This window comes from Kryptolebias marmoratus, linkage group LG13 (genome assembly GCF_001649575.2).
Source record: "Kryptolebias marmoratus isolate JLee-2015 linkage group LG13, ASM164957v2, whole genome shotgun sequence".
NCBI lineage: Eukaryota > Metazoa > Chordata > Actinopteri > Cyprinodontiformes > Rivulidae > Kryptolebias > Kryptolebias marmoratus.
Genome location: NC_051442.1, coordinates 6,525,949 through 6,541,698, shown reverse-complemented (window position 1 = coordinate 6,541,698; position 15,750 = coordinate 6,525,949). Strand labels below are relative to the sequence as shown.

The 15,750-nt window shown below is 38.3% G+C and overlaps 1 protein-coding gene across 1 annotated transcript in view; it reads left to right on the top strand.

Moving 5' to 3' along the window:
* The window catches only part of acsl6 (acyl-CoA synthetase long chain family member 6), a 39,415-nt gene that overhangs the window by 16,023 nt on the left and 7,642 nt on the right, over positions 1–15,750 (top strand). The window contains exons 5-15 of the mRNA XM_017419942.3: positions 1,712–1,813; positions 1,938–2,037; positions 3,317–3,495; positions 5,811–5,843; positions 6,231–6,282; positions 9,707–9,780; positions 9,930–10,007; positions 13,341–13,475; positions 13,864–13,998; positions 14,543–14,638; positions 14,762–14,834. Of these exons, the coding sequence (XP_017275431.1) occupies positions 1,712–1,813; positions 1,938–2,037; positions 3,317–3,495; positions 5,811–5,843; positions 6,231–6,282; positions 9,707–9,780; positions 9,930–10,007; positions 13,341–13,475; positions 13,864–13,998; positions 14,543–14,638; positions 14,762–14,834 (1,057 nt within the window). The remainder of the gene's footprint in view (positions 1–1,711; positions 1,814–1,937; positions 2,038–3,316; positions 3,496–5,810; positions 5,844–6,230; positions 6,283–9,706; positions 9,781–9,929; positions 10,008–13,340; positions 13,476–13,863; positions 13,999–14,542; positions 14,639–14,761; positions 14,835–15,750) is intronic.

Below are 15,750 nucleotides of genomic sequence, written 5' to 3'. Positions count from 1 at the left end.
GCATTCATTGTAGATCTCCTTATTGCTTTATAAGCTATTCTTTCTTTCTTATCTTAGGTGTGTCACTTTAAAGTCAGTTTAAATAACAACAATTACCTTTTTATTACCTGTTTTTATTTTGTTTTTTTAATTATGTAAAGCACCTTGAAATGCCTTGCTGCTGAAATGTGCTATACAAATAAAATTTGATTGATTGATTGATTTTATGTGTTTATGAAATACCAACTGAATGAAGAGCATTTTATTGTTGTTTTTATTTTGTTCAGCAGGCATATACATACTGTAAGGCGCTACTAAAAGTGACATAAAAAGGGCACATTGTCAGATTTCCATCCTCTTCCAATGGTTTCATTTTATGACTTATTGTCTGGTGGTGATAAAATCTGCAGTCTACTTTGCAGTGAACTTTCCCTATTTAAAATAATTAGTTCAGTTAAAAAAATAAAAAAAAAACTACGTTTATATTGAATCAGGAGGCAGTGGTCAACATCTATAAGGCAGAATATTTAAAAACAAAAAGTCATCTTGTTCTGAAGATATATTTTATTCTAAAGTCTAACAGTTTCTGAAGTAAAATATTTAATTTCATTTATAGAAGTATAGTTTTTTAGTTCAAAGCTATTCTTGGCACTTTGGAAAATACATAAAAATAGACAAAAATAGCTATAACACAGTCAATTTTAAAGATATTGAGCTCAAATTTGGTGTGTAGTAGTTGAAAGTCACTGTCGACACACACCAAGCACTAACAGGTTGTGTGAGATCTGTGCTTAAAACTTAGCATGCAAGTCATCAGGTCTTTAATTTTCTGTAATATCTTGACAAGTTTTCATGGAACCCAGTTGCTTCTTTTTGTTTAGAAACGGCCTCTAAGCAGACATTGTTGAGTGGGCTAGTTGGTACATCTTTCTCAAGAGAAGCTGTAAAATTCCAGCATCCCATAAAGGGGTTTCAGTTTCCAGAGTATTTACATTTTGAACACATGAGATTAACTGGCACGTTGTATGAAGTCAGTGGAGGAGAAAAAAAACCATGACTGGAATAGGTTTTTTTTTTTTTTAACTCTTCAATAAGAGATAAAAGAGTTCGTTACACCACCCTCGGCAATTTCGAGGTGACATCATGTGGTTTTACAGTATGAGTGGGTGGAAGCATTCCCAGGAGCTGCAGAGCAAATCTCAACCTGTTCATCGTCTAATTCCCAGAGAAACACCCCCTTGTTCTTAAAGAATCGTTTTATAATTAATCCGGGATGGAAAAAGAGTTGAAAACTTTTGCTAACAGACATGATGTAACTTTGCTGTCATTGCAAAATAGGTCTTTTTTTTAGTAGCTCTCTCTCTCTGCCGTTCACAAATGTGGTTACTTCATGCAACAGTTGAATTTTCCATGTTTTAAAGAAACAAAAACTGTGGATGTTTCGAAAATGAGCTTAAAATAGGCACATAATCATTGATTATATCTTATTGCTAAGGAAGAAAAAAATAAATAGGAGTAGACTCTTTTAGACAAGACATTAATAAATACATAAATAAAAAAATAACACACACATTCCTGACTGCCATATACTCCTCACACTCCTGGATAGAAAAATAGACAAATAGGGAAAAAAGTTGACCTTTAGTTTAGTTTAGTGTATTCTCTCAGTTGAAGAGTAGCGTTTGACTGATTTTTATTTTCTACAGTGTATGTCCATTATCTTATTTCACAGGTGACGGCCCGGGCAGAGCATCTGGGTTCAGGCCTTCTGCACCAGGGCTGCCAGCCAAACCCCAACCAGTTCATCGGCGTGTTTGCTCAGAACCGGCCTGAGGTAACGCCTCCGTTTTTTAAAAAGTTTTCCATGATGCATTTCCTTTGATTTGTCTGGGTACAATTTCTCATCGTGTCCAGAGTTTTAGTTTTTTGTGCGGCCTTTGTGTTCTGTGTCATTTCAGTGGATCATCTCTGAGTTGGCGTGTTACACCTACTCCATGGTGGTGGTTCCGCTTTACGACACACTTGGCGCGGACGCTATTCGGTTCATCATAAACACCGGTAGGAAAACAAGCATCACACTGTCACGGTACAGGGGAAGATAAACCCAAGAATGCAGGTCGACAGGAGGAGCTTGAAAAATTAAACTTAAAAAGCTTTAATAAGGTGAATGGTACAAAACAAAAAGGTGACGTGGCAGCAATCATACAAAGTGCTTGAGGAAAAATTAACAGAAAGACTTACACAGGGGAATCAGGACAGAGCTTAAATTAAGCAATGACTAATCAGAGATGGCATGCAAAAAAATATGACATGCACAACAACAGAGTATATGGCCTGGGGCTGATTAGAAGATTGGAAACGGGTGACTAATTACAAACCGGGGAACAAATGTAGATGGGCTTGGCAGGACTGAGGAGCAGAAACTGACAGAAAAAGTACCGAGAAGTGGCAGGGAACACAGGAAAATAATTAAATGCAAAGAAAACACAATAAAATCAAAAACAGCAAACACAAAGAACTGTCACAAAGCAATAAAAAAACCAGACTGTGACACACACTCTCTGCCAGAGATGTATTAATTAATCAACTTGGGACCAGAGTTCTCAGACTCTTAACCTTAACCAGTCCGATCAATGACGGTTTCATGTAATAATCAAAAATCTGATTTCTTTTTCCTGGTTTGGATAGCATTATACAACTATCACTGGTGAGTCTCTACCCTTTACTCATGATACAATAACAGCCATCATGTAAACACAGAAGTATTTAGTAGAAACAGAGGTTTTACTAACACCAGATGCAGAAAATACCTGCATTTAAAACAGCTGCTCAAACTGAGTGTGACTGAATGTAGTGGCAGAGAGCATCTTCATCATCTCAACAGACAGCATCATATCTTGTGTTTAAGGCTTTTTAAAGCCTAAAAGGATCATTGAACCTAGAAATCTGGCGGTGTAGTTCTGTTAAAAATGTTTAGAAATGCAGTTCATGCCAATCCTTTGTTGTAAAAACCCTAATGCAAATGTTTAATTAAGAAAAAAGGCTCAATTTATTATTGGAAATAATATTGTGAAGCACATCATAGTGGTAAGATTATAATTTTTAGCTTTAAAAACTGATTAGAATGTTGCTCCAATTTCAAAACCCTGATTAACTCGATTTTCTTAATGTTCTAATGCTCCTAAACTCCTCCTAATTTCTTTCAAAACTCGAGTAGATCACAGTTTTGTTTGATTTTCAGCTGAATTCCGACTCCATGTGTGTTTTGTTTATTTTTGCTGGTATTCACATAAGGATGTGTGTGTGTGTGTGTGTGTGTGTGCTTCTTTAATTCCAGCTGACATCTCCACTGTAATCTGCGACAAAGTAGATAAAGCTCAGGTGCTTTTGGACAACGTGGAGCGGAAGGAGACTCCCAGGCTGCAAAGAATCATCCTGATGGACGTCTTTGGATGTGATCTTGTGGAGCGCGGCAAGAGCTGCGGCGTCCACGTGCAGGCCATTCAGGAAGTGGAGGTATGACGATCAGAAAGAAAACATCACTGCAAAGCTTTGAAGGCTCTCGACAGGAACTTGCAATCAGTACAATTTATTACTTGGTTGGATAATAACACCTGGTGAAAAAAGTGTACTTATCCCAGAATAGTCTCATTTTCAAGATTGTCTGCTCATTGCATGCATTTATTGTAAAAGGCAACTTTTTTTAACAAGTTATAATATCAATTTGATTCCAAATGAAATATAAAAGAACAAAATGTCTTTTGATGATATTGACTAACAACGAGAGGTAATTTCATCTCTACCGCAGCCCACCGTGACACTCAAAGGATGCTGAACAATCAATCCTCCATATGTGAAATTAACAAAAAATAAGTAAATAGGCTAAAAACACACAAATTAGAAAGTTGATTTGTGAGAGGCATGAACAAAATTGATTGAATCAAGTTGTCAAACCTCAACTGTGTCAATTTTTTCTTACTTTGTTACACAGAACCCTTCATGCTCACATTGTGGATGATATACATCCATTACATTCTTATTTTTCTCTCAAAGTAGACAACTAATCATTGCTTATCCCCAAATTTTAAACGTTAATTGTCACCATCTGCACCTAAATGCAACTAACTCCTCCAGTTATGTGAACTCCTCCTTTCCACATACAGCCTATACCATTTATTTTTATGTGCATTAGGGTTATTTGGATACAAAACATGCAACCTGCCAGACACACAAAATAAAACAATAACGACAGCATGACCTACTTTAAGTTCTGGGAGCAAAATCTGCATTTCCCCTGTTGTTTTTAATTACCCAGCAGTCTCAACAGCACGTGCTTCAGCTGCCCCCTGGCTACGATGTGTTTTTGTCTCTCCTAACTTGTCGGTTACCCATTAATAACGTGGCATTCGCTCTAATGTGCACATAAACACAGCATGAAAGTGTGTTTTATAAGAAAGACTGAAAAGCTATTCTTTAAGTGCCGCAGAGAAAAGGAACAAACGTTTGCGTCGGTGCCTGTAACCTCCCAGGGCAGGGCTGGAGCGACGAAAGATATGTAATTCCCAGGAAACATTCCTGTGTATTGATTTCTAAGTTAGCAGGTGAAATGTCAGGTTAAACATAAATACAGTTAGTGAAACAACTATACACTATACAGTATGCACCCACAGTAATGCCTACTACTAGTATGCCATATTTTTATAGTCTTGTAGAAGTTTAGAGTCTCATCTGTGCAGCGAGGAACATGCCAAGGACATCCAGTCATAACAAATGCTCGTTAAGATTTCATCTTGGGAGACATGCAAAAACAAGATAAGTGTTTAGACGCTTATCTCATCACCTCTAGCCTTACAGAATCAGATGAATGCAGAACTTTAGAGCCACAGAATCGAGCACAGGTAAACAGGTGTGTTGCCATGGTTGCAGTTTTATGGCAATTTGTTGTTTCAGTTCATTTGCATGACAGTTAACGCTTCGTACCTTCAGGTACAGCAAACACGCAGATGCAGTCAGGTAGAGAGCGAGTATACTTACATAATAATGTGGGATTTTATTGTTTTTTTTAGTCAATCGAATCATTACTTTTACAATACTTGGCGTGAGCCAAATTATTCTTGTAACTGAACTCAAATTGGGCAAAGCATTCTGCGCGTGCTCCGAAAGTTTACACGTCACGTTGACCCAGAGGTAAATAAAGAAACCGGCACACAGGAAGTTATAAACAACATGTCAAAATTTAAGAACATATACTGGAGCAGTCACAAAATATATAGAGCTATAAAACTGCAAATATTAGTGAGCTGTTAAAGGACATAATGCCACTTATCACAGCAAACTTCTGCACATCAGTCTGGCAGTAAAAGCCTGAGTCAGGCGCCTCACAGCGAGGACAACAAATCATATAAATAAAAAAGGAGCTGGAGCTGTTCATAATGGCTTCAATTCAAAGACATAAACACCTGTTTCACACCTGTTTTGATGACCTGCCTTAGTTCTGTGTCCACTTGGACTCGGATGAAGACACAAGTGCCGATATGTTAGTTTGTTTACACATTAAAGCTGAAAACTGATCAGTGAGCTCCAGCTCCTTTTATTATTTGTAGGGGTCATTATAAATCGCCTTAAGTGAGATTTAACTGTGTGTGGAATTGTAATGTCCATGCCAAAGTAGTTAGTAGCAGAGCAAAGCTTTCCCTCTCAATGATCAACCATTCTGGAAGAGTATGGTTAAAGGTAAACCACTTAAAAGCTTGTTAGCATCTTTTTAAGTGTATGCATCGCAAATATTCTATTCATAAGTAACTGTTTTTTGAAAATTTGTGTCTTTACAGGTTCTGGGCAGAGAGCACCACAGAAAACCCATAGTAAGTAAAAGAAACAGCTTACTGTAAGGCATGTTTGCATTATTTGTGGATACCAAGAATGTGATGAACTAGATAAAAAAAATAAAAGAAGCATAGTTTTGATCCTGTCATGTAATGTTTTTTTGGCACTTGTATTGTTGAACATATTTCCATGCATCTGCAAAGGGACAGCTTTTTCAGCTTTGCATGACATTGTGTTGACAGATCCTACAGTGAACACTGTCAGGGCATTAACCAGCTGAGCAACTATTTAGTCTCTGTTTTATAATGTGAGACATAAAAACATAAAGCTGCAACTTCATTTTGATTTTATTTACCACGATTTTGGTGCAACTGAAGAGGCGATAGTTGTACAGCTTCTAACTGATGTTGCTTCTTTCTCAACAGCCGCCAGCACCAGATGACCTGTCTATCGTGTGTTTCACCAGTGGAACAACAGGTAATTTTTGGTATTCGTGTGAGAGTTGAGTCTAATCTTTTTATGGGACAAAGGATATGCAGCAACGTGGCCATGACTATTCATTAGAAAGTTTATTAACTTTTCGTTTCAGGTTCATTTAGAATGGATGTGTGCAGCATCGGTGTCAACAAATTAGTAAAATAAGTACAGACAAGCTGTGAAACTGAATAATATTAAAAAATTATAAAGTACAAAAACATTTACCAGTGCTAACTTTTTATCTGGAATGATCAGGTTAAATAAAACCATATTTCCCATAAATATCCGAGCACCTTACTAAACCAAAGAATTTATTCACCTGTTTAGTAATCTGAAAACTGTATCTTAAAAAATAAGAAAAACAGAAATGTTTTTACTTTCTAAGCCACTTATTGAAACATAAATATGTATTCTGTTTTGATATTAAATGGGAATTTGAAAACACTTAATTTAAATGATAAAAGCTCCCACTGACATAGATGCATATATAACAATAGTAAGTCAGACTGAAAGCCAATTCATTCAACTTGTCTTCCAGCTCAAACAATTCAAAATGCTGTACAAAAAAAAAGAAATCAGTTAAAAAATAATATAGAATGTAAAAACTTTTACTTAGCTTTTTATTTGTTAGGCATTTCAGAACAATCTAACGGACCTTCATGGTTTCTCCTGCCTTCTCTGGAGCAGCGTTGTGCTTTTTACCAGCACTTTGATAACATCCAGATAACAGGAAAATGTATTTAGTGATTTGTTTCTCAAAGGTGTAAATCCTCTTCCAACTATGAAGGGATTGCAACAAAAGGCACATTTATTTTTACACTTGTGTGGTCTGATCCAACTCACGTAAACGCAAGAACAAGTCTGATGGCTGTTTCTATTTATAAGCAGAGCTCTCCTCCCCCCTCTATCACTGTGTGAAATTGAAAAATAAAGCACTCACTAAAACACTTCTCTTTGCAGACCACTTTGTTTGTAGTGGCTACAGGACATTAACTGGGTAAAATTAAACATTAGGATGTTCCTGCTGAAAGTGCCCTAAGCAGACATGCTACAGATAGCTGCTGTTATTTACACTTAGAAATACTTATAGCTTTCTATGTAAATAATTGTGAAATGTAAAACTGATGATGCTGAACTGTGTTAAAGTTGTTTTAAGATGGCGACCATCCACTTTGGCCTTGGCCCGAACGACTGCTTTAAGCTGATCTCTGAAATACAGCATGCTAATCATAATTTTATGTGGCAAATTACAAAACAGAGTTAACCACTACCACTTAAAAAAAATAATAATAATCGTTGGGTTCATTTAACCAAAAACGTCATCTGCGTAATTGTTGTGGGTCTCTCCATTTATTGATTTTTACTCAGAATTTCTCCCAAAGCCGGACATTTTTCTCTCACAAAGCAGCTCACACGCTGGCATTTCCAGGAAGACAGTGAGTTTATTAGGTGTAAACTGGGGCACTTATTGCATGTGTTGCATGTGCGCGGTTACAGGAAGTCGCCTGAAACCGAGCAGCTGCCCTGTGTTTTCTTGGCTCCGATGCCATGTGACTTCATGAAAACACCCCGTCTGTAAGAAAGCGTTGGTGAATTTAGGCAGCGTGCCAGACCGAACCATTATTGCACGTGCTGAACACAAAAGCCCTTGTATGCTCTGCCACATGCTGCTGTAAAATTAGTTAAATGAAGGCTGCACTCTGCCAAATGTAAGCTTGTTTAACCTCTTTAATATCTTAGGTTTGACAGTGTGAAACAAAAACAAAGCTATGGGCTGCATGGGATTTTTTTACGTTATTTGTTTCAGTTCCAATAACAATAAAGAGACTAAGTGAAATGTTCTGGCCTGTCTGAGTTAAGGCTCTGTTCAAGAATTTCCTGTAAATGCTGCTGTTCACAGCAGCAGAAGGATCTTAGAGTAAGAGGACAATGTGCTCTCTTTTTATTACATAAACATCCACCGTGGATTCCCCACCATCTGACTTGTTTGCTGCAGTTGGAAGGCCGTGCTGCCTTTTCGAGAGGTCTTTGCCCACAGCAGCGCCAACCGCTGAAACCAACAGACAAAAGGAAGCAGAAGTGAAGTCATTTAAGGACTCGCTGGTGTCAGTTTACCAGACTCACCAGCAGCAGCAGCTCCCTCCGTGCAGGCTCTGTTGAAAGCATCCCCACCTACTGGCTGTAAAATGACCTGCGGCCACTCCGGCGCAAGTTTCGTTTTCCAAACGTCACCCTGGATTTCTCACAAATGCTCTATGTTGCAGCATCTGTTGGCAAAATGACAGGATTGCTTACAGCTGTGTGTGGCCCAGATCTAAAAAAGTGGAACGCTTTATTTATTTGAGGGTCATCCCATCATGTAAATCAATGATTGCCAAAGTTGGGGTCGGGACCCTAATGTGGGTCACCCGACACCAAGTAGGGGTCCTTAGATAATCTCCAGATATCAACCTACAACAAAAAATCTAGTTTTTCTGATATATTTGCACCATAATTGTGACAGAGAATTGAAATACAGATCATCAATTGATTTTAAAAATAGCATAATGGATGTTAGGACTGTTTATGTAGACATTATGCCCTTATTTAATAGGGTCATTACCAGTTTTGGATATTTAAACAGCCAACAGATGGGGTCACACACCTTTTGTCACTATTAATTTATGGGTCGAAAGCTGAAAAGTTTGGGAACCACTGATGTAAATGACATATTATGTGTGTTTGAGTTAGGAGCACTAATAAAGTTTTAGCATAGTTTTTATTTTGTGTTGCATCTCTGCAGGTTTAAGAGATGATTTCGCTCTTACATATGGATCAAATGATATAAATATAACTGGAGCCTGCACAGGAATACGTAGGAGCACAGATTTCATTCATGTACAATGTTGTATCTTTTCTGTTTGAGTGTGAGTCTTTGCGTGCGTGTGTCTGTTAGCAAAATATCTCATGAACCACTGTACGGATTTTATTGAAACTCTCAGAAAGCGCTCTCTGGGTGCCTGTCTTCAGCTGATCAACTTGTGGAGTCATCCTCATTCAGTGTAAACGCGCTGGCAGACCCCTTCAAAGGTCATTCAGGAACCTTTGCAGTCGTAGTTTGTACCTTTTTTGTTTTTAGAGTACCAGTCCTGATGCATTACCCACCAATACTGTGCTCTAATCCTAATCCAGAATCCCCTTTATTAGCTCAAGTTAATCTTGGGCTCTGAGATATGAAATGTGAATCGAATTCCGGATCAGTGTTTATTTTCCAGTTGGCTGACTTTGCACTCCTCCAGCACACCACTGACATTTATTAGGTGCTGTCTTTTTAGGATTTAGTCGAGGGTAATAAATCTTTTGACATGAAATGGGAGTGAAATTCCAGGGAAATTCTTTTCTTCATGTGGAGCCTGCTTTATATGGTGTTGCTGTGTGTTTTTAGGAAACCCAAAGGGAGTCATGCTCTCTCATGGAAACGTAGTGGCAGATTTTGCTGGATTCCTCAAAGTGACAGATGTAAGTTACATTCATCTCTTTCAGCTTGCTTGAATGATCTATTAATCTAGAATATATGGGCTCAGAAGCAGCTTCTACTTTCTTGTAGCTGTTAGGCAATGTCGTATTTGAGTCATCTGATTGTTTCCTTCCTTTTGTGTGTCCTGCAGAAAGTCATTTTTCCAAACCAAGACGATTGCCTCATCTCCTTCCTCCCACTGGCTCACATGTTTGAGAGGTTAATTGAGGTAAACGCGCCGATCTGAGATCTGCAACAGGAATTTGGCAGGGAGTTTCAGGATGTTAGCGTGGGCGGAGGCAGAAATCTGTGTGGGCATGTAACACAAAGTGGGGGTCAGCAGTGCTATGTGGGCGTGGAACCGAAAGACGTGATCCTCTTTTTCTAAGTTTCGCTTTCCAGCTTTAAGGATGAATGCCACACCTTCCACTTACAGCCACTGGAGTGAGTGTTGCTTAATGTTAGTCTCCAGAAGCGCTCGAGGCTTTAGTTTAGTAATTACAGGAAGACGTGGGTTTTAAAGTAATTGTAAAAAAAAAAAAAAACTTTGCATGCATTAGAGAACCCGTGTATTGTAGAAATGTGTTTACTTCAAGTTTTTTTTCCTCCATTTCTGTGTTTTCCACTTTGTTTTAACAAAAGTTAAATCAATATATCAAGGACTTTTGTGGGAATTTTTGAATTGACAGGGTGTTGGGTTGTGGAAAGACCGAAAACAAAATTAGTTTCAGTTTTAGTCAGAATGTTGGCTCAGACACTGTGATTGAAAAAAGAAGGAAATATTTCCGATTTTCCACTCATCTTGCCCCATCTGGAGGTCTGTTAGTCAGCCTTTTGTCATCCATCTGGAATCTGAAAGTTGGTGCTGTGTTTCCTTTAATCTCCTCTTGCATTTACAAAAACGGTGGCTACCTTTTAAAATGATTGTAAGGTGTGAAATTTGAGCAGACGCTTAAATGCAACCTGTTAACATTCATCCTAAATCCAGTATAGAAGTGAAAAATGACCAAAAAAAAACCAAAGCTTCAAGGATTTCCCCATCAGTCTATTCTGTTGCTGCCCAACAGGCAAAATTTGTGCAAAATAGAAAAACAGACAACAGGATAAAATTGTCCTAAGTATCAAAAAGCATATTTATTTTACAGTAAAAGCTAAAGGTTTAACCTTTTGCATGAGTCATTATGTTGATTCTATTTTTAAATGAAGCCTCTTGACTTTAAGAGCACCTTACAAAACTAATAACCCTTCAAATAAACAAAGGAAGGATCAGGTTTCCTTTCCTGTGATCGCTTTTCTGTTTGTTTTTTTGTCCAGTCATCCTGAATGCTGCTGTATTAGCAATTAGCACGCAATGGGTGATTTTCCTCAGATTTATTGTTTTGAAAAGCGCAGCTAATTGGACAACAAAATCTTTCAGTTCAAAAGGAAATCACCTCTCAGTCAAATCTCTTCAGGTTCAATGTTTTTTTTGTTTAAGCTCTTGACTCACTGTTGACAGCAAACAGAAGCGTAAGAATCCAGATCTCAGAGAGAGATGAACTGATTTCAGGGTTTAGACTGCTTTCCATCACTTATTCAGTGACAGAATACCAGCATTCAACAGCTTTGAGTCGTGTTGTTTTTGCTTCCTTTGTCACTGTCTTCAAAGCTAAGGTGTTATTTAATTTAGTCGATGTCAGGGTGAGTGCGTGAGCTGCTTGTACGTAACCGGCTTGAGCTGCATCAAGCTGAGGTTTGATGCAGCTCGGCGCTAATGTCAGGCGTTAAACTCAGACACAGGAAACCACCTAACTTCCCTTGAAAGCGGCATTACAGGTCACACATTAAAAGCAAGTTCAGCAGCGTCGCACAAAACCACAGCTCCGCATATGAAGCCTGCAGTGTCTCTGAAAAGTAAAAAATAAAATAAAATAAAAGAGATCAGGCACTTTGCTTTGCTTTGCCCTCAGCCTGAAGAACAGATAACCACACGTGTTGCATTTTTTCTTGTAGCTTGTAGTTAATAACCAACGCTAGATTTGCAATCTGCAAGTGATTTTTGCAAAAGAGCGTGTGGTAGTCTGTGACTGTGAGAGAGAGAGAGAAAAAAGCAAAATCCTTTAACAACTGAGTCACTTCTTTCGCTGCTAATTTGATTTCCTCGTCCGTCAGAGTTCCTTTTAACCTGCTGCATTAATGTGCCATGAAAGGTCATGCAGCAAAACACTGCAGTGGTATTAAAAATACCACAAAACAGCCCTTAATCTGGTTGAAATCACTTTAAATCTTCTAAAAAATTCTAATAGTATCCATTATGAAAACCAGGGATAATAATAATTCAGTTTATATCCGAAGTTGGTCTGTATTTACTCCTCTGTGACTAAGTTAATAAAGAGGAAATCACTCAAGGGGTTAAATCAAATACTGGAAAGTAGAAGATTAAAATAACCGAACCCTACAACTTGGAACGCTTTATTTGCTCGGATGAATCATCTAATTATGATAAGTATTCATGTTAGTCACAGGTGTTTTTGTGGATTAGGCACAAACATAAGCACTTTTACTGCATTCTTTATGATCATATTTTTGGTTTTGTTGTTTTTAAACTTCCACTCCAATATTTCAGATACATCTTTATCCGACAGCTATGGGAATAAAATGCTTTAAAAGTTAAGAAAATTATAAAACAAAAGTGCATTTGAAGAAGGATTACTATAAACTGATCATTCTTAAAGCTCACAAACTGCTTTATGTTTCCTAGATTGTTTCATTTTATGCAGATTCTTAGAAATAAGTGCAAACATTGAATCATTTATTTTCTATTATTGAATAAATGGCAATCCTATTATTAAATATGTACAATGTTATGTTATCTTAATCTTGTAAGAAATACAGTAAAATTGTCACCCCTTTTATTTTGCTGATAAGTTCTTTATAGAAAAGAGTTTTAATACAAGGCTGTAACTTTTACTTTTACTTTTTTTATTTAGCTGCACTAAATGTAAAATAAAACAAGCCAAACAATAAAAACACGGAACATGGGATCTTTTCTCTAGCTTGTCAAAACTGAGATAAAGTGTGAATGTGCATCAAAGTGAGCTCAAGTTCCTCTTTGTCCCAAAAAATGTACTATCATTATTACATTAGCCGAGCTGAATTCCTTCAGAACTCAACGTAAAAACAGGACTGAAACAACATGTTAACCATAAGGTTCCTCTTCAACATGAAACTTGTCCGTGTGCCAGGAAAGAAAAAAAATACACAACTTTTACAATAAGTATGAGGACATGAACATAAACTGGCATTTCATGTCAATGTCCGAAAAGTGACTGCAAAGTTGATCAGAATTCGAGATGATTCTCTGCTGCACAAGCTGTGGAGTGAGATGTTCCCGAGGCTCATTATCCACGAGCTCTTAGTCCACACTTTGTCATTAAATCATGTTTCCTTACTAATGTTCTTTGAACTATGGTGTTAAAAAAGTACGAGGCAATTCATGTTTAACTTCTTTCGTTTTATCATCTTTCCAACATGATTTTTTTTTATATGCAGTAGTTAAATGTCTTTCTGCCTGCCTCTGCAGTCCGTGGTGGTCTGCCATGGGGGACGGATCGGCTTCTATCAGGGCGACATCCGTCTCCTGTCGGACGACATGAAGGCTCTGCGGCCGACCATTTTCCCGGTGGTGCCTCGACTGCTCAACCGCATGTACGACAAGGTGAGCCGAACGGACAGAGAAGGCTTCAACAAAAAAAAAAAAGCTTGTACAGTTCACTGGGGATCTAATCAGAGCATCATAAAAGCTGCATTTTCTGCAAAAAGTGCTGAAAGACTTTACTGAAATTGGTTGAAGAAGCTGAAACTTGAGTTATTTTTCAAACTGGCAGCTGATCTGACATATTTACAGAATGTAAATAAATGCAATTTACAGGTTAACTCTTGGTTTCCTCTGAATTTTGTGTAATTAAAACCTAAATCTTAAAGCTGAAGAGGATGATTGTACGATACTTTGACACATCCTTAGTCGACCTATAAATTCCAACAAGTGAACTGAAAATAAACGCTGTTCAGCTAAAATCTTCTGTTATCTTGGTTTTTCTCTGCAGATTTTCAACCAGGCGAACACCCCGCTGAAGCGTTGGCTGCTCAACTTCGCTGCCAAGAGAAAAGGAGCTGAAGTTAGCAGTGGAATCATTCGCAGCAACAGCATCTGGGATAAGATCTTCTTCAGTAAGATTCAGGTAAACGCTGTTTGGCTTGAAACACCGTCGACTTCTCCCCGTGGGCTCAGTGCAGAAAGCTTGGTGTCAATCCCAATTTGTGTATATATATATAAACCTGATCAAACAGTGAAGTCAAAGTGAAACAGAAAAGAATTTTGGTTTTTTTTATGGCACTTGAACCAAAAAGTATCCAGGGCAGCCTGGGAACGGTTCCCTTAAATCTTTTAAATTTACAAACTGTAAATGGTAAATGTGAAAAAAACGGGCAGCTGGGTTATTGCTTGTGTCGAACTGCAGAGGTTTTATATTCTTCCAAAGCATGTTGAATCTTAAATTCTTCTCTAAGGCATTAAATATTACAAAATGAGAATAAAAATAGAAAATCATCTCAAATAGTTCTTTTTTCTGGGTAGTTTACACAGAGATTACTATCAATGTATTTGATTTAAATCTGATTGATATGTTGGGAGGAGGGGGGGAGTCATGGTTTGTGCTTTTAAATTTATTTCACCTCAGATCGAAGGCTGTTCTTGTGGTCATAAGTTGTTTCCATTTTTCACAGGCCAGCTTGGGAGGAAGACTGAGGATGATAATTACAGGGGCAGCTCCTACCTCACCTACTGTCCTGGGTTTTCTCAGAGCAGCTCTCGGTTGCCAGGTCAGGCGTTCACGCCCGCTTTTTTAAATGTTTTTTTTGTCCAGCGTGCCAATCTCCGTCTTAAACTTTCACTGTAACAGACAAATGTTAAAAATTAGCCACAATATCTATGTTTCTGCGTAGGTATATGAAGCCTATGGCCAAACGGAGTGCACAGCAGGCTGCACCTACACCACACCTGGAGACTGGACCTCAGGTGAGCATCTGGGTTCATGCGAAAGGCCGAGGGAAGACAGACGGATACTTATCTCCACTGAACCTGTTTGCTTGATTCGAGGCTCAGATCAAAGGTCTGAACGTGATGACAGCGAGTCGGTCTTTTAAGGAATAATCAAGAACACCTGATTACGCTCATTGTGTTTTGCGTACCGATTAAATGGAGCATTTTTGTCCCAACTGCCTTTTTTTTTTTTATAGCCAAATATTTATCTGCCTGCACTCGGTGACATGGGGTCACAGAGATGTAACTGCTCAGACAGGGAGCCTTATCTGCTCCGCTCCAAGTAAATGATTTGCGGATGGTAAAAAAACAAAAAAAAAGTTGTGTGACAATCAGAGTGAGCGAGCAGGACTGGGGAGCACTCTCTGTAGAAAAAAAAAAAAAAAAAAAGGGAGAGGCATTATGAAACAGGCAGAGATGAAAGAGCAGTTAAGCCTGAACTCTCTTGGGTGATTTCCATCATCAACAAGCAGGTACAAAAAAAAGTACCTGTTAAAACTGAATTTAGCCTCTGCTACGTTGTTTGGTGTTTTTAGATAATCTGGTTTTGATACGATCTTCTATAAAACATCTCTGCGGTTAGCACGACTCGTTGTGACTTACAATTACTGCTGAAGGAGTAATTAGAGAGAACATTAGTTCGTTCTGCACATTCTAACATATTTTATGGGAAATATCTCAAACTGAGTTATTCAATTTTCCCTTTATTTGTTCTATAAACTCCCTGTGAGAGTTGTAGTATTAGGTCCTGGTAGTTTGTGCTTAAATCCATCCATCCATCCATCCATTCTCTTCCGCTTATCCGGGGTCGGGTCGCGGGGGCAGCAGCCTAAGCAGGGAGACCCAGACTTCCCTCTCCCCAGCCACTTGGGCCAGCTCCTCCGGGGGAATC